We start from the raw sequence: 25,835 nt of genomic DNA on the forward strand, positions 1-25,835 counted from the left end.
CTTCCTATTTTTCCACCCACTTATTGATATGTACAGAGCGCTGGTTCTGAAAAAAATAACAGATCAAAAGAGGAGAGTAATGCTAGAATTGGTGAGTTTGTGTCATGTGGGGGAAGCTAAACTGTGATTGGCTAATGGAGGAATTGCTGAAACCTTATTGGTTGAAAGTATCCTATAGTATATATTTTACATTATATACTTTAGGACAAGCTGTGCTCACAGAATCAGGCACAACAAAAGTGTATCTGAACAGCAAACTATTACTAAAACCCACCACTCAACACAAGTGAAATGTGAATACTTAACTCAAGCTGCAAGAATCCGAATTAAAAGGGTATGTTTTCACAGTGACAATTTCCCGAGAGGAAATGTAATTAGCACTCATTACCCAACAAGATCCACTTTAATTGGGCAATTTGAGATCCAGTTAAGCAAATATTTGGTAACTGTTATCCTTGTCAAATGTCATTGTTCGGTGTGGTTGAGGAGAAAACAATGAGTTAGTTAGAGAAGCAGCATCAGGTGAGGTTTTAATAACAATTACCGGCGTAATTGATAACAATTACCGGTGTAATTGAGCACGTGCAGGGATAATTAGGAGATGGATGGTACGTGTTTCACTGTTTCATGTCATTGTTTTGCGATTAATGCGATCTTGTTGTAAAAATATTGGGAATAAGAGCAAGTTGAAAACGATTAGCACGTGATACTACCAAGCTTTCAAAACAAAAAATCTGTCGAAACTGATAAATTAAATGATACGTTTCCAGAAACTTTCTCCATGTAATATTGTATCGTTGTAAAAACACCAGAATAAGTCGGAGCTACTTTAGTGGCAGTTAATTTGTTGAGTCCGAAACATGATAATATTCTCTCGACGAAATTGAACAGTGACGCTCACTAGAGTAACTTAAAAGTTACATAACATTATTAGATTTACATATTAATGGGGATGGGATTCATGCCACAGACGTATTTCATGCCATGTTTAAGTAGCCGAAGAATCCAGGTTCAATGATTTCGATTCCAAGGAATCCAAAGTTGCAACTATGCATGCATTTAAGTCATCTGGTGGGGCAGCAATCAACATGGTCTATTCTCATTCAGTTGACTGAATCAAGGCAGTAAGGTAGTACGTTTTCGTGAAAAGTCGAGGTGAGATGTGATAATAGACCATGCTGACCCACCAGATGAATTAGATTTACATATTATATTTACTAAGAACTAAGGTTATTATTATTAACTTAGGTTATTATTATTAGCTAAGGTAATAACTTACTTTATAATGCACAAATTCACCCCCAACGGGTGTCTAGAGTTAGGCCAACCAAACCGGTAAACTGTTATAATTTGTGAACCACCCTTTTATTTTAACCATCTTGATTATTAATTATTAATTAATTAATAAAAAAGAATTAAAAGTCTTTTAATAGATCTGGATTATAACTGAAACTTTCTGCTTTGCTGGAGGAATGATGGAGATCTGATCTCTTTGGGGCGAGTCCACTGCACTATGTGGTGGTTTACGAAACTGAACATTTTTGTTTTGTCACGTGACGGTAATTCCGAGCTTTGATTGGTCAATGATGGAAGCTCATAAGTTTTTAAGCTAACTACAACCATTATACATGATCTCGAGTAGAATTGTTATAATTTATGCCCTAATCGGACATAGATTTAAAAAGGGCATTTATTTGCATAAGCGCCTACCATTTAATTGAAGAGCCAACCTTTAAAGTTAAACAATCAAAACGACTAGGCAAATTGGCATTTAAACCGTTTCACGGTTAGGACTGACAAATAATTAAGCGGGTAATTCAAATCAAGATACTTTTAGGAGCACGGCTACAGCTAGTAGTAGTATAGAATGGATTTGCTTCCAATTCTAATGTATGTAAGAAGAAATTAGGTTTACTCATTCGAACTTATCCCAGAACTTTTATGATTTTGAGTATTTCATTATGAATCATCCGATATAATTACATCGCCGATTTCTCTTTATTCGAATACGAAGAGGGTGGGAGCAATATTTACTGAGATCGTTAAAGCCGTGAATATTTCATAAATAGTTGGTAAACAGGTGGTATTTCTTATAACTCTTTGAAAATTACTGAAAATCGCGGAAAAAAAGGACGGACGGCTTGAATTATGAGGAAAAAAGAGGAAATTGCTCTATAAAAAGAGCGGGTAAGGTTACTTTTAAAAACAATAAAATTCTTTACATAATCGAAACCAAACAACTGTCTCAACAACAAACCTATCGACTGTCTCAACAACAACCCTAACGACTGTCTCAAAAATAAACCCAACCTCATTTGATGCAAGAATAAGAGCTAAATACTTAAATAGCTAAAGAGATATTTGACGGAAGGAAAGCGTGAGTAATTTAACCAAATAAACATATATGCCAATACTTCGACTGGAAGAAGTTTAAATCAACTCGCAATCTTGAAATTTAAGGTAAGGATATGACAGCTCTTGAAATTATCCAGCTTGATTATTGCTTGCGTGACCTGACAACTGACAAATTAATTAGAACCCTAAAAATATCGATCGCGAACTAATCCAAAAAAGATTAAGGTAACCTTTGAACGATCATGACAACCTTCATCAAACGAATAACTCTACGACCAAAGATCCCAAAAATCAAGATATTATATCCGTTTTTAATAAAAAATCTCGACTAACGATTCATATTTCTCATGACCATAATTTTTTCAGACCAATATTAATTACAACAGTACGTTCGCGGGGTTTATAAGATCACGTCTTTATTAAGAAGAAGGAGAGCTAACAATATCCGGGGAGAAGTGAGAGCATGTTGGAGGGAAACGTTAATTGAAAGAGAACATTAAAATGCAATCTGTTGCCATGGGTACAACTAACTGTTACCTCTTCAATTCACTTAAATGTAGAACTTTCATCCTTATCACGAGGATGTGAGTGATCTCTCCACACTCAACACTAGATCTCCTCTCTTAAATCTATCTACATTGCGATATTACCTGGTTTCTGGGAATTTGCAGACAATTTACCGAATCGCTGTCACGTGACATACTTTCAATTTATTCATGGTCTTACCCTCTTACCGTTTGCATTTTAAAATAAAATCAGAGAAATAATGAACACAGAACAAACCGAACAGCTTTGGCAGATTTGTCATGCACGCTGAGGGTTCACAATAATTTGAGTTCCAGTTCTTAGTTTTACAGTTCAGACATCATCAACCCGACAGGGAAAGTTTCACGATGGTAAGCATCATGGTTAAACGTGGATATTAGAGCGTTTCGTCTAGAAGTGAAACTAAATCTTCACATTATGGAGGGGTGAGGGGGGGGTGTGAACTGGCTAAAGTTCAAACCCGGTTAAAATGTTTCCATAATATTCAATATATGTATTTAATTGTGAAGATAGTTTAAAACGTGTAGCTCCATAGTCTTTGTTGATCAAATCTTATGTTTGATACTCCATGTTGTAATAATACTGGCGAGGAAAAGTGCAACCATGTAAAACAGTTAATAAGCTCTCGAGTCTCAACCCAGACAGTGATGCACAATCATTTTCTCTGCTCCTTTGAGACAGTACTGCGAGCAACAACATTGACAGTTATCTCGCCTAGACTCCACAGATGGAGTTATCTCGCAATTACTTGGAACTATTCAAGTTATCTCGCCACTCCTTTGAAATAACTCCCATACATTTTCAAAATGCAAGCTCGTGCCGCGTTTTTAAACAACCCGACACTATTCACAACCACTGTCGTTCCTATACAATAACACTAACCCTTACTAACACACAATATCATCAACATGCACAAAAACATGCGGAGAGCCAAGAAAACTCGCTGACACAACAACTTAAACCACAAAAACCACATGCCTCTGAGGAACACTACTAAGCTATTTGCAATCCAGATGATTGTACGAAGTTGTGTTGTGTACATGTTGATTATTATATCTACTTGTGAAGAGAGATTCCAGCTAATCTCCCCTACACATATCTCTAATCGATCAGCATTAGGGCACACTGAACTAAACTTATAGTTTTCGGGCCAAGTTGAACTCAACTCATAGTTTCGGGCCAAGTTCAATGATTCTATGTATTTGTGGTGTAAACATGTGGATTATTGGAGCACGTTTTGGCGGATTCTCGATTGAGACGCTTTACCTTTATATTTGTAGTGTCTAGCAAATTATTTACGATGCGCTTCGTTAAGCCCAATGATTTTAGGCCCCAGAACCCCTGGCTAAGGTTCTTAGTCCCAATGACTCCAGCCTATTATCTCGAGAAAGAGTACCGCTGGCTCCACGACCGTGGGCATAACTAAATTACTGTCTCAACAAACAACATGGAGCACTAAAATTACAATCTCAATCATCCTATCCTAGCTTCACAGCTTTATTACAACCTTGTTCTCGGAAAACAAAAATTCTATGGAACAAAATAAGTCTTGAGTTAAACGACGGCTAATCGCCTGGGATCAACTGATGACGGTAATTAACCTATACTGTAAGTGAGAACGTCAGTATTTTAACGAGGAGTTACAGTTCAGTATGTGATTATTAATCTAGTTTATGTACATTGTACATTAATCTAGTTCATGAACATTGTATAATTATCATTATACCATGAAACCATAATTTGACTTTAACGTGCACAGATATCAAAACAGAGATATAAAAACGGAAAAAACGTTTAAAACAAAAAATTAAACTCAAACGTTCAAACGAAAAAAAACAAAAAATAATTCCTCCGCCGTGTTTTACAATGGTCTTCTAGCACAAAGCCGGCTGTGCATTGTGCAACTATGATAAACACTGTCCCTCACAAGTAAACACTATCTTAATCAAGCATGTCATGTTTATATTTCATTGTCCACTCTTCAGCATATCACGTGACCCTCTAGAAACACACTTGTCACATCATACTCGGCTCTCTCAAATACTTGGCATCCCACTAGCTCTTAGCATGTATCGTTTTAACATTCCGAGCTCTTGTATTTAACGTTGCAACAAATGGAAATGATTGGTCGGCTGTTGTAAATTGCGTTTCTATGAATTGTAATTCAGAAAGTGAACATATCAAAACATGTTGCAGCAGTGCACTTAGTAAAAGTGGGCCGTTGGAAAATATAATTGTTCATTGTAATGAGTCTGCTGTTTCAAGGTAATATATAAAGGGAATATGTCCAGCGGACATTGTCCAATTAACATTTTTAATCGTGTATAATGGGGGTTTTAGATGTAACTGTATATTGTGATCCTTCACAAAATTGGTACCTTATTTATAAGTACAATGCACATTACAATTGTTTATTTTGTTAATCATTTCAATAATTGTTGCACTATGACAATGGTAATTCAAATTTCGTGCTCTAGCCTTTTTGTAAAAATGTTTTATGTGGCCAGTGTTTTAGACAGGAACTGGTCTAATCTGAGTTGATGCTGTAGCTAACCTGAACGTGTGAAAGAGAAAGAGAAAGTGAAAGTGAAAGTAAACTGACCTGCTCGGAGGAGGTAGTAGGGGCTGGTGAGGAGAGCAAATTACTCATCTTATCTGACATGACTATCACAGTGGTAACTGCTATAAGATAACTGGTTATTTCATATTGGGAGCTTGTTATGGAATAATTTAAATATCATGGATCAATTTGGAAAAATTACGTGTTGTGAATGTGTTTAACAGTTATTTGTTACGAATTTACCCTAAATTCAACTGATATTAACTAAATCAAGTACAAAAACCTGGTTAAACCGAAATCTGGAAAACACATTTCATCTTGATGATAAATTTAACTTAATTCGTGCATACAATTGTGACAACAGTACAAAAATATTTAAAAGTTTTGTCAATTTCACGTCTTGTCAACATTTAATAAAGTTTTATTTTGAATTGGTTGTTTGTTGTGGCCAGTGTCCAGGTGCAAGGTTGTCCAATATAATTTATCTAATTATTTTTATAATATACTAGTTATATCTACGGACTCAATCATATCAATATATGCATCTTTGATCATAATATAATAATAATAATAAATTGAATTATAAACACTGCTAATATAAGGTTTGACAATGATTTTTAACTATTTTCACAACTACAGGACAATACAGGAGGAATATTCTATGTGGTGTAGTTCAAGGAATCATCCTTGCATCCTACAGTGGCATTTCTCTTGTAGTGAAATAATTAATCTTATATTATGTAATGAGTGTATCATTAGGGATATAATCAAGGAGCAGAGACATTATCATTTATTGAATGGAGTGGAGTTTAATGTTGAAATTGTACTATACATTTTATATATCTATGATCTCCTCCTACAATTTAACCTTCTCATGCAATTTTAGATGTGCAAAGAAGAGCCAGAAGTCCTATGATCAATCTAATGTCTTTAATATAAGATCAGAGTGGGACAAATATCCCTCCGTTAACACAATGAGACTAAATTTAATCCACATACTTTTAGAAAGCTTTCATGTTTGCCCCAAAGCTGTTGGTGTACATTAGATGCACAGAGGCTTGTCATTTGTGGTGTAGTGTTTCAGGTTCAAGCCATCAATCCCTAGGGTGAGATACGGACTTCATTTTATTTGAGGCTATGCAAGCCCCACTTGTTGATTAAGCTGAATGATTGGAAAATCGAATAGAATTGTAATACCATTAACTCTATCACCAACTTCTTCTTAATCATATATTATAAGATAATACATTCAATTGGCAGAGCACAATACACAGGTAACAGAAATGGTTCATTTCTCAATCTCAACAATATGTTCATTTCTGTTCCAAAACAAACCAAGACAAAGTGTTCAATTAACGATGCTTTTCCTTTTCCCCCTTTTTTTAAGGGGGATCCCTCACTTAGCACCACCAATCACCATGCAGCGTATGAAATCATACTGTTGAGGACACATGTTAGTGCAGAGTGAGGGCTCCCCTTAGAGTTAAGCACTACATGGGCTGTTATCTGACCCTGTACTCTAAGTTCTATGTATCAGTAATTAATGATAATTTAATTTCAGTTTGGTCATACATACAACTATTAAAATAGTTTTAAAACTGTCCCGTTGATCGTCTATACCAGGAATGAGATTGAAGGTAACTGCTGATAACACATAACGGCTTGCTTAATAAAACAAAATTTTAATAAAACAAAATTTTATTTTTTACCCACAATCAATTCGTATTTAGTTCAAATATTTAATGTCAATATAACCATTATACAGAAGTAGTTTTATTGAAATAAAATAATTTGTGATCTGTGTACAAGTGATTAATTAATAAATTAATTTACACTAAAAAATGTACAAAAAATACACAATTTTTACTTTGCAACACTGGTTCAGTACAGCCAACAGTGTACATGAAAAGATAACTTACTGAATTGTTTAATACTAAATAAATATTAAGTCTGACGTGGTGGTTCAATGAATTAGCCACGAAAATGTTCAAATTGTGTAAGAGGGTAAAGGACACAATTGCTAGTAATGCTTCTTTGTGCCCCTTGACTAAAATGAACATTTTGCGGAGTTTCTCCAAACGGCTTTTATCGGAGTGCAGGTTATTTACTAGGTTATGCACAAGCCAGGCCAACATTTTTAATTTTGTGTCAGCCGCGCTACCAGGTTGCAGAGTATGTTCAATATTAAAAAATCATACACATTTACTAATATCAGAGTCAGAGCTTGACCGGGATACCGGCGCAGCCGGGATACCATCCGGTATTTGGCGATTTTGTATCAGTACCGGCCGGATTTTGGTTTTAGCTGGGATTTTTCCAAAATAAATTCAGTTTTTTCAACATAAATTTGAGTCCAAAATTCGAAAATCTGTACTAAACTTGTAAACACTTTCCTAAAACATTTTGATGAAATCATTCAACAATGGAGACTGGAGTCAATCTAGATTTAAAATAATCATGGGTTTCATGACGTTGATTTTAGATTTTCGTTTACGAGTAATGGACTTCTTTCTGACTTTAATGCTGTCACAGTTCACGGTCTTGTGTTACCGAGGGACAAGTAAAACAGAGTTCTCATTTCAGTATTCACTATTCAGTATTCACCCAATTCAATTATTCAGGTAAGGTTATGTAAATTGTAAAGTGTAAAGCTCCAACGTCAAACTCCATGTTCGATTAAATTAGTTTAAGTAACCAATGCCAGATCACAAATATGAGTTCTGTGTCAGTTTTGACTTATATAAACATATTTCAGTTTGTCCTTGAAGGTTTTACTTATATTTTTTTCATTCTAACGGAGTAATGGAGAAATATTGGAAAAATCCCGGTACCGGTCCCAGTACCCGGGCGGTATGACGTTGATCCCGGTACCGGCCGGGTTTTCGTTTTCATCCTGGTGCCTGTATCGGTCTCGGCTGGGTTGGAGGTAATCCTGGCCCGGTACCGGCTGGGACAAAATTTCGATCCTGGTCGACCACTGTTTACTGTTTAGGTGTCATTTTGTAAATCACTTTTATGGATGGATGATTTAGTAGTTGTTGTAGAAAATCACAGTCACTGCCCCACATAGCTCGTTATGTCACATGTTCCCTTTGATGTTCCCCGGGAACCTCTCACCGACAAGAGAACCGTCCTTAGGAGGCTTGAGGTTGATATTACTGTCCATTTCCATCTGATGATGAATCTATTGATTCTGTGATAACAGAAACCAGGAGGATGCATGGATTGCATCATATGTCCTTGTACTCGAACATTGTCGTTGTTACTAAAATCGAGTTCTTACATGCAACCAAGCAGCTCAAGTTATCAACTTTATTCTACAATTTTTCGATATCAGGGTTTTACACCCTGGAGCCAAATCCAACGCTAACCACAACACCCCAGCAAAGATGTACAAGAAGCATGAGAGAGAGAAAGAAAGGAAATATGGAGACCGCTGTGTACAGATCGAAAAAGGAACCTGCAATGGCCTTGTATTCTCGACCACCGGAGGTATGGGCCCACAGGCTACCATGTTCCTTAAACGAGTGGCAACACTTCTGGCAGCCAAGACCAGTCAGGACAAAAGCCTCATCATGGCAAATCTTAGACTTCGTTTGCGATTTGAGCTACTTAAAACAGTTTTGATTGCAGTGAGAGGACACAGAGGACGGTATTATGGGAAAGCAATACCTGTTGACGAACTGGACCTAAATCTCGCACACACCACCAGCGATGAAGACAGGGGTGATGATGTTGATGATGAAGATGAGGAAGTTGATGATGAGGTTGAGAATGTAGAGGAAGAGGTTTCAGAAGAGTGAGCTGAAAAGAAGACTAGATTATATTCTAATTTATTGATTATCATATTTATTGAAATAAACATATAATATCCATTACTCCAGGAGTGATGACAGGATATTTTTAAAAAACTTTATTCTACAATATAGATGGAAATGCATTTAAATTTGATAGCTTCTTAATTGAATCAAAAGTATAGGGCACTCGTTTGATATGATTGGTCTTGATATGATTGGTCTTGCTGAAACCAATGCTGATCCTGCTCAGCAGGGCCTGTACCAAATTTCAGCATACATAGAATTCTATCGTGAAATATTGGCAGGTAAGAAAAAAGGCACAGGTGTTGCACTCTATGTATCTGACCATCTTTTCTTTTTTCTTTTTTCTAGAGCAAGAATACAGATCGACTAATAGTACAGTATATTGTTTGTTCGGGGACTGGTTTATTAAAAACCGTTGTCTTAGTGCTTAGAAAACGTATCACATTGTACTACTAATATTGAGACCCCTCGGAATACAGAGCCTCAGATAAGAAAGTACATGTCCGGTATATAATATATATAATGATTACTCAAGCTTACCTGGGGACCTCAGGCTATCATGTTAATAAACATTGTAGGTTTACAACCTACCAGGACGCGCGCCGAGTTGGACTCATCCAATATATGGAACAGATATTTTACGAGTATCACCCGTTAAAATAAACATAGCGAATAGAGATTAGGCGGAATGACAGGTTGATTCACGATGTCAATCCTTCGCATCTCGCCGATCTGCATGGTTGCGAGAAGCATTATTTGATGCGCGCGCGACCCAGTAGTGCATCGCGCTACAAAATGACAGGCTGAGCGCGGTCCAGTAAACTCAAGCTCCAAATTAAAAAGCTTTGTGCGCGGCGGGTCATACAACGTATGACAAAACTTTATTATATTACTTTAGCTTTATATATATTGACGAGATCGTTGCTTTGTTAATTCGCAGAGCAACGATCTGAAAGTATTGGAAGTATTGGAGGACTTCGCCGCTTCAACACGCCGCGCGAACTAGCGCAGCATTCTTACTTCGCATCGTCGATCGTTGCTTTGCTTCGCAAAGCAACGATCTCGATGGGTTGACATCGTCAATGGTCAACCAATATCACTTGTAGGTTTTTAACGGGTGATACTCGTAAAATATTTGTTCCATATGCACGGTCCTGTTTAGACCATTGTTAATGATTTGGCCCGGCGCGCGCTACTTCGTAGCTCTTGCCATCACATTTCGAGAAAAAAGCGGCGCGCGCTACTTCGAAGAAATTTAGACGAGTATGGAGTGACATCCGTATGGAGTGACATCCGTCAAGTAAAGGTCCTGTTTTGACCATTGTCAATGGTCTGGCCCGGCGCGCGCTACTTCGTAGCACTTTACAGGAGGGGCTAAGTGCAAAGAAACTGCTGCTAACTGTTACTGGACCGCGCTCAGCCTGTCATTCTGCCGAATCTCTATGTTTATTAACATGAAGCCTAAGATCCCCAAGTAATAACAGTCGAGTGTAAAATGATTAATCATCATCCGTCGACGAGTCCAACTCGGCGGGCGTCTTGATAGGCCGTTATAAACATACAACAGTGTATGAAATCAATGCAATTGTTCAATATTTGGTCATCACGACTTTAGTTTACCCAGCAAACCTTACTGGCTGGGCGAATTACTACAAGAGGTGATCGCGTCTTCACAGCATGTTCGAGCTCGCGCACGCTTACTGGGCCGCGCTCAGCCTGTCATTCCGCCGAATCTTTAATTGACGATTTCAATTCATGGCAGCTCGGCGCGGCACAGTAGCGCATCTCGCCGATCTAGCTGTGAGAAGCCTCGTTGAGAGCGCGGCGCGGCACAGTAACGCATCGCGCTACAAGCCGAATCTCTATTAGGGAGTGCACGATAAAAAATAAACTTGCTCGGATTTTCAAAATTTTTGTACCATTGTTTTCTAGAGACTGTGAGAATTTTCACAGTACCAAATTTGTTATACCTTTTTGGAATGATCATATCAGTGAGTTTCGCCTATGTGCCATATTTGATGGTGCGCGGCTTTAGCAAGCAAAATTAGGTGTAAAAGTCGCGTAATTTGGCGAAATTCGTTGATTTTTGTCGTATTATTCTGTCATATCTTTGGTTCCTGAGCATGAATCATGCTGAAAATTTGTCAGAACCTTCTAATCATACTTAACTACCGAACCTAATATAGTTTGAAGAGATTGGTTCTGATTAAGAGGTCTAAAAATGATAAAATAGGTATAAATTCGTTGATAACTCAAATTCTGACCATCGAAATTGCTCAAACTAAATTAGGTTCAGTAGAACATAAGTGTTTACGTAAGCTGACCAAATTTCAAAAAAATTGTTATATGGGAAGTATTATAACTTTTTGATTGTTTCCGAAATAATGTGCTGGCCGAAATACGAGCTAAAAACCATTAAATGGTCAGCGCGCGCGTCTTACAGTCGATGGCGCACTGCCTATCTCTATTATTATGTTTATGAACATAATTGCCTGAGGTCCCCAGGTAAGCGCACGCTCGTCGCTCGTCGCTCGTAAGTTTATTGCACGCTTCAATGCAAACATTCCAAGAATGTGATTGCATCAGTGCATCACGTAATACAATTCAGCCATGAATCAGAGGACAAAAATCTGCAAAGTTAAAGTTGCGCACTATTATAAGGCCCAAAATTTAAAATCAAAAATAAAACTTTTTGGGATAACTCAAAAGTTATTTTTACAAGGCGAACATTTTGCAAAAAACCGGAAGTCTCTATATCTCTTTTACTTTAGAAGTTAGGCCCTAGCCGGTAAGCTAGGTTTCCTGGGAATGGATCAGTACGCTTGAATTTGAAAAATTCATTACTTTTGAGTTTCGATTATACATCGTGCAGCACAAATTGGTTCATGAACAATGTTATATAAAAATTTCCTCCTTATTGCTTATCTTAATTGACCATTGTTAATGATCAGACCCGGCGCGCGCTACATTTCGAGAAGAAAGCGGCGCGCGCTACTTCGAAGAAATTTAGACGAGCAACATCCGTCAATTATCTTGACAGTTAACCGATTATCCGGGAAACGCCTAATTTTCATTTAATTTTAAAAATTTACAACTTGGCAGCTTTAGTTACAATTTAACTACAATTTAACATTGAATCAAATGTAACCCCACTAGACTCTTGATTACTAACCTTTAATTGGTATTGTAGTCAATTTAACCCAAAATGAACAAAAAAACTGCACTGACAAAGAATATACAAAATAAGAAAATAAAAGAACTTAGAAATTATCGGAATTCCTTTTTCCTTCTTAAAAATAATCAAACCACTCCCCGGCCAGTACCTCGCTTAGATCAAAGGTTTGTAGCGCGATGCACTACTGGGTCGCGCGCGCGCATCCAATAATGCTTCTCGCAACCACGTATGCAGATCGGCGAGATGCGAAGGCTTGACATCGTGAATCAAATCAAAGGTGCTCTCACCGCCCCGGCCCAGTAAGTTTTTAAAAGCGGTCCCACTGTTCGATATTGTCAATAACACGCAAATCAAGAACTATAGATCCGACGACGTTTGTGACAAGTATCTGACAAGATTCGAACTCTAGTTCACCAACTTAAGTTCGCCAGAAATCAACCCTGTCGAACTTTAATGTGCTTTCATAATTTCCTACAATTAAATTTTGACTGTATTTCATTTATATGCTTCATATCTACGTCCTTAGCATTTTATTCTATGAACAGTTCTTGACTGACTTGAATGACGAATGTCCTGCCCAGCACAGGGTCAAAAGAAAATCGCGATTATTTTGCCCAAAAATCGCGATACCGCGATTTTTAACAGACTATACTGCATGATACATAAGACTATACATAAAATTTGTCGCAAATAATGGGAAAAATCGCGATTCCGCACATGCCGCGATTTCCTTTTGTCCCTGGCCCCAGCAGATTGAAGCTTCTTAAATTATTTGTATTCTTACAATAACGTGGCGTCATCAAAACAGTAACGAACGTGACATCATCATAACAATAACGTGACGTCATCATAACAATAATGTGACCACTCATAGTTCACTGAGGAACTGATGCAGTTCTTCCTCTTTCTGGAAAGCTGATGTTTTGAAAAACTTATCTCTTACAGTTACAATGTACAACTTCAAGTTTAACCACGCTTTACTTCAGTTGTTCCTGAAAAAAACTGGTTTACAATTGCAATAAATATAAAATATACGTATTAAACAAATATATCGAATAAGCCATGAACTGTATCATATTTACCTTTTCTTGATTTTTGTTATCTAAAGGTGATTATCCTTGAGAAATAAATGGAATATTCCATTAATTTTAATTATTCTGGGATGAAGAAATTAATTCAATAAAAACACGTGCTGTTAGAAATTGAGAAAAATCCAATAAGAAGATGCCAAATCCTTATCAATCACTGACAATATGTATATTACAAGTCAATAATGAACAAATTATCTATACGGAAACTGTTTAATTAGATCTCGGACAGTCTGTGAAATGAATTTCTGGGTCTGCTGTGCGATAAAGAACATGCTCCCTTACTGTTACCAATAGTCTCAATTCTAGAGTTCATGTTAACGACATGTTATAAAATTGTCTGCTGCTGATAAATTCGCAGAGCTTTAGATTTGGAACCAAGTTATTTAAATTGGTCATAAACTTATCCGTATTCTGCAACCATTTAATCTGTTTGGTATTTGCTCAGCGCATGATCTGTCCAAGTTTATACTTTAAGCACGATTACAATCCTCGTTGTATTTACCGTTATACCGTTTATTAGCGCTGATATTCCTTAAAGTAACACGAGTCCCCAAATAAAAGAAGCAGAAATGATCATACAGCTGATGTTGATGACGGTAGTAGCTACCACTTGTAGTACCGCCTTGGTGTCACCTTTCGACATAGGAGTTATGGGCAAGGTTTCCAAACAGTTCTTACAGGACTTTACGGACGAGGTGGCCGACATAATATCTACACAATTGAAGGTAGGGATGGGACTCGGGGGGGGGGGGGGGGGGGGGGGGGTGCTTTGGCTAGAATTGAAGTCGAAATTACATCTGATATATTCGAAATATTATACAAATTCATAACAGTCTTAGGAAATTATGTGATCATAATGTCATGATCAAGTGATTTTAATATTTGTTAACCCCACCAGGAAACATCATTCAGTGGAAGTGACAGTGGAAGTGGGGGAACATTCAATTATTGGGGAGTGAGAGTAACCTCCCTCTCCCTCAACCCCTCCATCACCCTCCGTAATGATGGCAGTCCCACTAGTGGAACAGGTCAACTTGTTGTGGACGCGAGTATGGGAGGGACTATAAGAGCCTCAGGGAGCTGGAAGTACAACAAGAGGTCCTGGTGGTACTCCGTGACACTTGATGGAGGAGTTCACGTTAGTTCAAATGGGTTTAGTATCTCAAACAGGGTCAATCTTGGGGTGAAGTCGAACGGAAAAGTTGGGTTCTCACATGACTCGGGTTCTTGTAGGTCGAGTATGGGATCTCTCGACATTAACATTACAGGTTCCTGGTACAGCTGGATTCTTAACATGATTGTGTGGATCTTTGAAGATGATCTGAAGGGAGATTTGGAGGAAGTTGCTTGTGAGAAAGCAAATGAAGTGTTGGGTGAAGCTGCAGTTAACTTCGACAATGCAATGTTCAACCAGGACTTTTCGTTGCCATTGCAATCAGGAGGAGAACTGAAAGTGGACCTTAACCCATCAGTAATAACAGGGGGACCTAGCTGTGCTGTTATCTCTACACCCGCAGTTATAGAACTGACAGGAGTACCAGACACCACACAAATTGTCACACCTCCCTTTATCCACATCCCTGCCACCGAGGAACCAGCTAGAAAGAAGAGACAGGCTAGAGACTGGTGTGGAGTGGTTCCAGGTCCTAACAGTGGGGTCTCCATCATCCTCACGAAGGACCTCATCTCTAGAGGTATCCAGAATCTACACCACTTCGACTTACTCAAGTTTTCCTTGGTAGAGACAGGCACTGAGGGGAGTAGAACGACTTTCGATGTGTTGCGCAATGGCCAGCGTATAGATACAGTGAGTGTAGAGTTCCCTGAAAACGAGGGACGGATCCTGGCTGGATTTAACAGGAAGACCGTGAAGATCAGCAGCACTGAACTCCCGGAAGTAAGCATCACCGACAACGGTATCTCCGTATTGGTTCACCTCAGAGCACGGGTCACTCTGAGTAGTGATGACCCAAAACTTGAGATTAGAACGGAGTTCGAGTCCCTGACTAATTGGATAGGAACAATGAGGATGGTAAAGAAGGACGGGGGATACTCGCTAGTCCCCAACGTGACAGCAAATGTAGATATATGGACTGGGAAACTCTACATTGGAGCGGAGATGGGCGGAATGACGATGTCCGAACAAAGGAGACTGGAAGAAGATAACTTGATACTGGAGGGGATCGAGAGTCTCCTCAACTCGGTGCTGGAGGAGAAACTGGCGAGGGTGCTGGAGGACGATTTGCAGAGTGGGATCCCTCTAAACATCCCTGAGGAGTATATGACAGTGGGGAGGGCGGATATCAGTTACAGGGAGGATTATATCATCGTATCTGCTGATGATATCACCATCAACCTTCAGTAGAAAACGGGACGCAAGAAAATGGAGATTACTAGTTTGAGGACTTATGAACTGATCAGTTAGGGTCCGATATCAAACATTACAGTTATCCGGACATAACTAGACTGAACTAAGTGATTTTTCTAGAGTACTACTTAATAGAATGAATTTAAATATAAGTGGTGATTCATCATTAATGGTTTTTGAATTTTGAGCTGGAATAAAATAACTTCAGCGTTTATTTCTTTAAATTTCATGCAATTAAAGTTTCCGGAATGTATCCTTGAAAAAAGTTGATTATTTTGCTTAAAAGAAAGTCGAAGTTCTGGTAAGGGGTGCATTTCATTATGTATCTCTACTATAATTCAGAGAATTGTTTTTGTTGTTTGTACGACCGCCCACGTGCAAATTAGATGAAAAATAGGAATTTAGGTAACAACCAAAAGGTTCCATAGCAACGGTGTTTTAATGCACACATGCACATGCAAAGATTGTTTTAACGTCATTTTGATCGGTTTTGTGGTAATTACGTTGTGTTTAAAGTGTTTTATATTTAAATCGGCTGTATCTTCGGTTGAGATGGATATTTTTTGATGCGATTAAAACTTTCTTTCAAAGAATACTACTAGCTTCGTGCCTGTTACCACGGGCTTTCTAGTCCCATATAATGTAATTTCGTTCCACTGTCCTGATGTTGCACTAAAAAGCTAAAATATGGATTTTCCGTACTGCAATCTGTATTTAAAACTGATGAAGATTCAACGTGATCTTTCATATTATGAGCATTCTATCGTGCCAGGTCTCCCAACTTAATCTTGTTTTATAAGAAAAAGCCACCTACAGATCAAGAATCCGTCCTAACCATTACCTATAATGTGATTCTGAATTTCGAGTTTCGAGTTTCGAGTTTCAGGAGCCACGTATTTTCGCATAATACTCACACAGTAAATCAATCGCAATTCACAACGTAGCCTTCATTTCTTATCACTAACATCATCTGACGTTTTAAGGCCATTCCTTTGTTATTTTTTACTTTCACAGCTACATATTTCCCATAATATTAATCCGAAGACTGTTATAAGAGCGAACTCTAAAGATGAAATTGTCCTGTCAAGTGATGATCCTGACTGTCCTGATAATATCTACTACTGCAGATGACAAATCCTACAAGGTACTCAAGTTTGGGAGCACTATGGGAGATTTTATCAAGTTTAAACCCAACATGCAACCCTTCTCCGGAGCGTTTTCAGTGTGTTCTTGGATAAGGAAATTAAGAGTTGGACCCGGCCCAACCTGGTTCTCGTACGCAATTAGCAATTCAAATCACAACGAGATTTTCATTGAGGATGACGGAGCCGAAAACATCATATTCTATAGTTATAACAAAAATGTAAAAAGTCAGGCTGGTGTTGCAGTAGGAGAGTGGTTTCATTATTGTTTATGTTGGAGTCTTGCTTCCCTGACAGCCACAATTCACCACAACGGCAGACAAACAGGTTCCTTCTCAACTCCTTCAGGAAGGAGACTGACTGCAGATGGATATCTTGTTTTGGGGCAAGATCAGGATTCTTACGGTGGATCATTTCAATCCAGTCAAGCTTTCGGTGGTGAACTTTACAAGTTAAACGTCTTTTCCACGAAGCTGAGTTCATCTGAAGTGAGCAAACTGTAATCTGCAGGACGTTGCTCTGATATTGAGAATAAACTCGATGAAACTCGTAAGCTAAAGTGGGAACAAATTCTGCAGCAATCAAGAACTGGTGATGTGGGTGAAATTATCGAAACATGTGCACTTGAAAAGAAGCTCCAGTTTGTAGAAGGGGAACTGTTGAAGAAGTCATCTGAGCTTGATGAGGTTAGAGCTAAATTTGAGCAAACTACAGACCAGCTTTCTAACACAGTTACACAGCTGAACCAGACAGAGACACAGTTGAACAAAACGGAGACAAAGCTGAACCAAAAAGAAGTGCAACTAAAGGTAATGAGGGAACAATTGTATGCAGTCACTAGTAAACTTATCTTAGTGCCGGTACTAGCTTGTACCACAGGGCTATTAATGGTAGTCTCTATTGCTCTGGGCTTGCTGTTCTGCTGTGAGAGAAGGAAGGGAAAGAAAGAAGATAAGGGACTTCGGAAGGTTGCCTATAATGCTTCAAGTGGAGTGCACCTGGGTGGAGAAGAGGGGAGTTCTCCTAGTATTTAATAAAACCAGTTCTTTGTAGTGATTTTAATTGTTTAAAACGGGGATAAGTATGGTATATATTGTATTATTATGTACCTTAGTTCCCAAAAATTTGTGTGCCATTATATTGAGCACAATTTATTTGAGCCCGAAAAATTTGGGCAAAAAATTTGAACTCATTTGGGCGACCGAAAATTTGGGCACAAATTCTTCGAAAAATGAACGATTTTCCACTAAAATTTCAGTTAGATATTTGCCTTAGTTCATTATTATTCCTTATTATTCCAGTCATTTTGCTTTCAATCCTTTTTACTTGGTCAAGCCATGAATGACAGATTAGAAAACTAAAATTTTAAATATTATTTCACTTGAATATGAAGAAAAAGCCATCTTTCTATAGATTTCAGGGCCACAGGCCAAATGCCAAAAGTTTGGTTAGCAAAAAATTTAGCAGACGGAAAAGATTTATGCTATTAATTTGGTCTGCAAAAAATTTGGGCGAGAGGCCCGCTCAAATTTTTTGTCGCCCAAATTTTTGGGAATTAAGGTAGTCTCAATTTTAGAGTTCATGTAACGACATGTTATAAATTTTTCTGCTGCTGATAAATTCGCAGAGCTTTAGATTTGCAGAACCAAGTTACTTAAATTGGTCATAAACTTATCCGTATTCTGCAACCATTTAATCTGTTTGGTATTTGCTCAGCGCATGATCATTGATCTGTCCAAGTTTATACTTTAAGCACGATTACAATCCTCGTTGTATTTACCGTTATACCCTTTATTAGCGCTGATATTCCTTAAAATAACACGAGTCCCGAAAGAAGCAGAAATGATCATACAGCTGATGTTGATGACGGTAGTAGCTACCACTTGTAGTACCGCCTTGGTGTCACCTTTCGACAAGGGAGTTATGGGCAAGGTTTCCAAACAGTTCTTACAGGACTTTACGGACGAGGTGGCCGACAGAATATCTACACAATTGAAGGTAAGGCTGGGACTCGGGGGGGGGGGGGGGGGGGGGTTGCTTCGGCCCCCAAGTCGAAATTACATCTAGTACAGAGAAATCCGTCTGAAAAACACACAAAGCTTACAAAGGATTTTTGACGTTTTTGAGTACTAACAGGTGTCTTAAGGCCACTTTTTGCCACTTCACCACTTTTTACCACCTTTCTTGTTTGTCAAATATCTTTGACTTTAGTTGTGAACATCGTAAAAAGTTGCGAATTAATCGAGGGTGTTCATATTATCAGGAAGGAAAAGTTAACTAATTAGCGAAAAATTTGCTTTGGCTAGAATTAAAGTCGAAATTACATCTAGTACAGAGAAATCCGTCTGAAAAACACACAAAGCTTACAAAGGATTTTTGACGTTTTTGAGTCGTAATAGGTGTCCTTTATGGCAGACCAATTTTTCCAAACTTTTCCACGTGTCTTAAGGCCACTTTTTGCCACTTCACCACTTTTTACCACCTTTCTTGTTTGTCAAATATCTTTAGTTGTGAAATGTGATTTATATCATATATGATAAATCACATTTCTTGCACAACTCGGTCGAATTATTGAGGAAAAGAAGAGGTAAATGGCAATCCAGATAGGCCAGTTCAGATTAGCACGATCGACGGTACAGACTAAGAGAGGTTTTATTTATTACATATTATGCGATTAATGATTATCGTAGTATAGCAGGCTATCAGTTCGATCTTCAATGTGCTTTAGTGCAGTTTCTGTGAAAATCGATAAGGATGTACTGTAATTAATTATAAAACTCTAATTTCCTGTGGTTAACGTTTTTCAGTTTCAGCCCTTTTATTTATTTCCATTTAGTAATTCCTGAATACTAAAATCTGCCAATATTTACTGAACTCCAACTATATATTTCCTGTAGATCCTTGGTATATAAGCAACATTTGACAGAACATAGTGTGGAGTGAGCTATGTGCCCATCCTTGGAGAACCCGGTGGATGTCCTTGCTGTACGGCAGTGTTAAACAAGGAACTGAAACCGAGGGGTTCCGTTCAGGCCCTTCACACTTTGTTTCTGTTTAGTTCTAATGTACCGTCACAATAGTGACTTTAAATATACTGGTGATTTTAGTATTCTTGAAAAAAAAAATCACGAAGTTTTTTTAAAAGCATTTTTCTCGACGTTTTATGCAATTTGATAACTTTTGGAGGAAAATTTTTTCTAAAAACTAATTTTCTCCGTGTTTTAAGCTATTCCAATCATTTTGAGCCAATAAAAAAATTTTATTTTTGCTAATTAGCTAATTGATAATTATCCAATTAATTAATTATCTGAGGTAAAAATTGTCTACAAAATTTTTTTCTTTCTGATAATACGAACACACTCGATTAATCTGCAACTTTCTATGATGTTCACAACTAAAGATATTTGACAAACAAGAAAGGTGGTAAAAAGTGGTAAAGTGGCAAAAAGTGGCCTTAAAAACGTGAAAAAGTTTGGAAAAGTTGGTCAGCCATAAAGGACACCTATAACGACTTAAAAACGTCAAAAATCCTTTGTAAGCTTTGTGTGTCGGCAGATCGATTTTTCAGACGGATTTCTCTGTGCTAATCTGATATATTCGAAATATTATACAAATTCAAATCAGTCTTAAGAAATTTTGTGATCATAATGTCATGCAATCAGGTAATTTTAATATTTGTTAACCCCACCAGGGAAAATCATTCAGTGGAAGTGACAGTGGAAGTGGCCATTCGTTCAAGTACTGGGGAGTGAGAGTAACCACCCTCACCCTCAACCCCTCCATCACCCTCCGTGGAACAGGTCAACTTGTTGTGGACGCGAGTATTCGAGGGACTATAAGAGCCTCAGGGAGCTGGAGTTACAACAAGAGGTCCTGGTGGTACTCCGTGACATTTGGTGGAGGAGTTCAAGTTAGCTCAAATGGGTTTAGTATCTCAGACAGGGTCAATCTTGGGGTAAAGTCGAACGGAAAAGTTGGGTTCTCACATGACTCGGGTTCTTGTAGGTCGAGTATGGGATCTCTCGACATTAACATTTCAGGTTCCTGGTACGCCTGGCTTCTTAACTTCATTGTGTGGATCTTTGAAAAGGATCTGAAGAGAGATTTGGAGAGATCTATTTGCGAGAAAGTGAATGAAGTGGTGGGTGAAGCTGCAGCTAACTTCGACAATGCAATGTTCAACCAGGACTTTTCGATGCCATTACAATCAGGAGGAGAACTGAAAGTGGACTTAAACCCGTCAGTTATAACAGGGGGACCTAGCTGTGCTGTTATCTCTACACCCGCAGTTATAGAACTGACAGGAGTACCAGACACCACACAAATTGTCACACCTCCCTTTATCCACCTCCCTGCCACCGAGGAACCAGCTAGAAAGAAGAGACGGGCTAGAGACTGGTGTGGAGTGGTTCCAGGTCCTAACAGTGGGGTCTCCATCATCCTCACGAAGGACCTCATCTCTAGAGGCATCCAGAACCTACACCACTTCGACTTACTCAAGTTTTCTTTGGTAGAGACAGGCACTGAGGGGAGTAGAACGACTTTCGATGTGTTGCGCAATGGCCAGCGTATAGATACAGTGAGTGTAGAGTTCCCTGAAAACGAGGGACGGATCCTGGCTGGATTTAACAGGAAGACCGTGAAGATCAGCAGCACTGCACTCCCGGAAGTAAGCATCACCGACGACCGTATCTCCGTATTGGTTCACCTCAGAGCACGGCTCACTCTGAGCAGTGATGACCCGAAACTTGAGATTAGAACGGAGTTCGAGTCCCTGACTAATTGGATAGGAACAATGAGGATGGTAAAGAAGGACGGGGGATACTCGCTAGTCCCCAACGTGACAGCAAATGTAGATATATGGACTGGGAAACTCTACATTGGAGCGGAGATGGACGGAATGACGATGTCCGAACAAAGGAGACTGGAGGAGGATAACTTGATACTGGAAGGGATCGAGAGTCTCCTCAACTCGGTGCTGGAGGAGAAACTGGCGAGGGTGCTGGAGGACGATTTGCAGAGTGGGATCCCTCTAAACATCCCTGAGGAGTATATGACAGTGGGGAGGGCAGATATCAGTTACAGAGAGGATTATATCATCGTATCTGCTGATGATATCACCATCAACCTTCAGTAGAAAACGGGACGCAATAAAATGGAGATTACTAGTTTGAGGACTTATGAACTGATCAGTTAGGGTCCGATATCAAACATTACAGTTATCCGGACATAACTGAACTAAGTGATTTTTCTAGAGTACTACTTAATAGAATGAATTTAAATATAAGTGGTGATTCATCATTAATGGTTTTTGAATTTTAAGCTGGAATAAAATAACTTCAGCGTTTATTTCTTTAAATTTCATGCAATTAAAGTTTCCGGAATGTATCCTTGAAAAAAGTTGATTATTTTGCTTAAAAGAAAGTCGAAGTTCTGGTAAGGGGTGCATTTCATTATGTATCTCTACTATAATTCAGAGAATTGTTTTTGTTGTTTGTACGACCGCCCACGTGCAAATTAGATGAAAAATAGGAATTTATGTAACAACCAAAAGGTTCCATAGCAACGGTGTTTTAATGCACACATGCACGTGCAAAGATTGTTTTAACGTCATTTTGATCGGTTTTGTGGTAATTACGTTGTGTTTAAAGTGTTTTATATTTAAATCGGCTGTATCTTCGGTTGAGATGGATATTTTTTGATGCGATTAAAACTTTCTTTCAAAGAATACTACTAGCTTCGTGCCTGTTACCACGGGCTTTCTAGTCCCATATAATGTAATTTCGTTCCACTGTCCTGATGTTGCACTAAAATATGGATTTTCCGTACTGCAATCTGTATTTAAAACTGATGAAGATTCAACGTGATCTTTCATATTATGAGCATTCTATCGTGCCAGGTCTCCCAACTTAATCTTATTCTATAAGAAAAAGCCACCTACAGATCAAGAATCCGTCCTAACCATTACCTATAATGTGATTCTGAATTTCGAGTTTCGAGTTTCGAGTTTCAGGAGCCACGTATTCTCGCATAATACTCACACAGTAAATCAATCGCAATTCACAACGTAGCCTTCATTTCTTATCACTAACATCATCTGACGTTTTAAGGCCATTCCTTTGTTATTTTTTACTTTCACAGCTACATATTTCCCATAATATTAATCCGAAGACTGTTATAAGAGCGAACTCTAAAGATGAAGTTGTCCTGTCAAGTGATGATCCTGACTGTCCTGATAATATCTACTACTGCAGATGACAAATCCTACAAGGTACTTAAGTTTGGGAGCACTATGGGAGATTTTATCAAGTTTAAACCCAACATGCAACCCTTCTCCGGAGCGTTTTCTGTGTGTTCTTGGATAAGGAAATTAAGAGTTGGACCCGGCCCAACCTGGTTCTCGTACGCGATTAGCAATTCAAATCACAACGAGATTTTCATTGAGGATGACGGAGCCGAAAACATCATATTCTATAGTTATAACAAAAATGTAAAAAGTCAGGCCGGTGTTGCAGTAGGAGAGTGGTATCATTATTGTTTATGTTGGAGTCTTGCTTCCCTGACAGCCACAATTCACCACAACGGCAGACAAACAGGTTCCTTCTCAACTCCTTCAGGAAGGAGACTGACTGCAGGTGGATATCTTGTTTTGGGGCAAGATCAGGATTCTTACGGTGGATCATTTCAATCCAGTCAAGCTTTCGGTGATGAACTTTACAAGTTAAACGTCTTTTCCACGAGGCTGAGTTCATCTGAAGTGAGCAAACTGTACTCTGCAGGACGTTGCTCTGATATTGAGAAGAAACACGATGAAACTCGTAAGCTAAAGTGGGAACAAATTCTGCAGCAATCAAGAACTGGTGATGTGGGTGAAATTATCGAAACATGTGCACTTGAAAAGAAACTCCAGTTTGTAGAAGGGGAACTGTTGAAGAAGTCATCTGAGCTTGATGAGGTTAGAGCTAAATTTGAGCAAACTACAGACCAGCTTTCTAACACAGTTACACAGCTGAACCAGACAGAGACACAGTTGAACAAAACGGAGACAAAGCTGAACCAAAAAGAAGTGCAACTAAAGGTAATGAGGGAACAATTGTATGCAGTCACTAGTAAACTTATCTTAGTGCCGGTACTAGCTTGTACCACAGGGCTATTAATGGTAGTCTCTATTGCTCTGGGCTTGCTGTTCTGCTGTGAGAGAAGGAAGGGAAAGAAAGAAGATAAGGGACTTCGGAAGGTTGCCTATAATGCTTCAAGTGGAGTGCACCTGGGTGGAGAAGAGGGGAGTTCTCCTAGTATATAATAAAACCAGTTCTTTGTAGTGATTTTAATTGTTTAAAACGGGGATAAGTATGGTTTATATTGTATTATTATGTAGTCTCAATTCTAGAGTTCATGTTAACGACATGTTATAAATTTTTCTGCTGCTGATAAATTCGCAGAGCTTTAGATTTGCAGAACCAAGTTACTTAAATTGGTCATAACTTTATCCGTATTCTGCAACCATTTAATCTGTTTGGTATTTGCTCAGCGCATGATCATTGATCTGTCCAAGTTTATACTTTAAGCACGATTACAATCCTCGTTGTATTTACTGTTATACCCTTTATTAGCGCTGATATTCCTTAACGTAACACGAGTCCCGAAAGAAGCAGAAATGATCATACAGCTGATGTTGATGACGGTAGTAGCTACCACTTGTAGTACCGCCTTGGTGTCACCTTTCGACAAGGGAGTTATGGGCAAGGTTTCCAAACAGTTCTTACAGGACTTTACGGACGAGGTGGCCGACAGAATATCTACACAATTGAAGGTAAGGCTGGGACTCGGGGGGGGGGGGGGGGTTGCTTCGGCCCCCAATTCGAAATTACATCTAGTACAGAGAAATCCGTCTGAAAAACACACAAAGCTTACAAAGGATTTTTGACGTTTTTGAGTACTAATAGGTGTCTTAAGGCCACTTTTTGCCACTTCACCACTTTTTACCACCTTTCTTGTTTGTCAAATATCTTTGACTTTAGTTGTGAACATCGTAAAAAGTTGCGAATTAATCGAGGGTGTTCATATTATCAGGAAGGAAAAGTTAACTAATTAGCGAAAAATTTGCTTTGGCTAGAATTAAAGTCGAAATTACATCTAGTACAGAGAAATCCGTCTGAAAAATACACAAAGCTTACAAAGGATTTTTTACGTTTTTGAGTCGTAATAGGTGTCCTTTATGGCAGACCAACTTTTCCAAACTTTTCCACGTGTCTTAAGGCCACTTTTTGCCACTTCACCACTTTTTACCACCTTTCTTGTTTGTCAAATATCTTTAGTTGTGAAATGTGATTTATATGATAAATCACATTTCTTGCACAACTCGGTCGAATTATTGAGGAAAAGAAGAGGTAAATGGCAATCCAGGTAGGCCAGTTCAGATTAGCACGATCGACGGTACAGACTAAGAGAGGTTTTATTTATTACATATTATGCGATTAATGATTATCGTAGTATAACAGGCTATCAGTTCGATCTTCAATGTGCTTTGGTGCAGTTTCTGTGAAAATCGATAAGGATGTACTGTAATTAATTATAAAACTCTAATTTCCTGTGGTTAACGTTTTTCAGTTTCAGCCCTTTTATTTATTTCCATTTAGTAATTCCTGAATACTAAAATCTGCCAATATTTACTGAACTCCAACTATATATTTCCTGTAGATCCTTGGTATATAAGCAACATTTGACAGAACATAGTGTGGAGTGAGCTATGTGCCCATCCTTGGAGAACCCGGTGG

General features: G+C 38.5%; 2 protein-coding genes across 8 annotated transcripts in view; one reads left to right on the plus strand and one right to left on the minus strand.

The window, feature by feature from the left end:
* Positions 1-25,835, minus strand: part of LOC134825030 (RNA binding protein fox-1 homolog 1-like) — an 89,332-nt gene that overhangs the window by 32,703 nt on the left and 30,794 nt on the right. For 2 of the 7 annotated variants that reach the window (XM_063837106.1, XM_063837105.1), the window contains exon 2: positions 5,504-5,582. The exons of the other annotated variants lie outside the window; for them this stretch is intronic. In XM_063837106.1, coding sequence (XP_063693176.1) covers positions 5,504-5,563 — 60 coding nt within the window. In that variant the 5' untranslated portion in view covers positions 5,564-5,582. The remainder of the gene's footprint in view (positions 1-5,503; positions 5,583-25,835) is intronic. 7 annotated transcript variants of the gene reach the window in all.
* Positions 17,007-22,195, plus strand: LOC134824730 (uncharacterized). Its single transcript, XM_063836704.1, has 4 exons — positions 17,007-17,557; positions 17,791-17,867; positions 18,857-19,056; positions 20,750-22,195. The coding sequence occupies exons 1-4, from the start codon at positions 17,007-17,009 to the stop codon at positions 22,193-22,195; spliced, it is 2,274 nt and encodes a 757-aa protein (XP_063692774.1).

Source organism: Bolinopsis microptera, chromosome 13 (genome assembly GCF_026151205.1).
Source record: "Bolinopsis microptera isolate Bmic1 chromosome 13, MBARI_Bmic_1.0, whole genome shotgun sequence".
Lineage (NCBI taxonomy): Eukaryota > Metazoa > Ctenophora > Tentaculata > Lobata > Bolinopsidae > Bolinopsis > Bolinopsis microptera.

What these genes read in the sequence shown, in the direction of transcription:
- LOC134824730 (XM_063836704.1), top strand. Translation starts at nt 17,007, where the DNA reads ATGATCCTGACTGTCCTGATAATATCTACTACTGCAGATGACAAATCC. An exon ending in AAAAAGAAGTGCAACTAAAG is followed by an intron (nt 17,868 to 18,856) that starts GTAATGAGGGAA and finishes ACCCTTTATTAG; the next exon opens with CGCTGATATTCCTTAAAATA. An exon ending in GAATATCTACACAATTGAAG is followed by an intron (nt 19,057 to 20,749) that starts GTAAGGCTGGGA and finishes TAACCCCACCAG; the next exon opens with GGAAAATCATTCAGTGGAAG.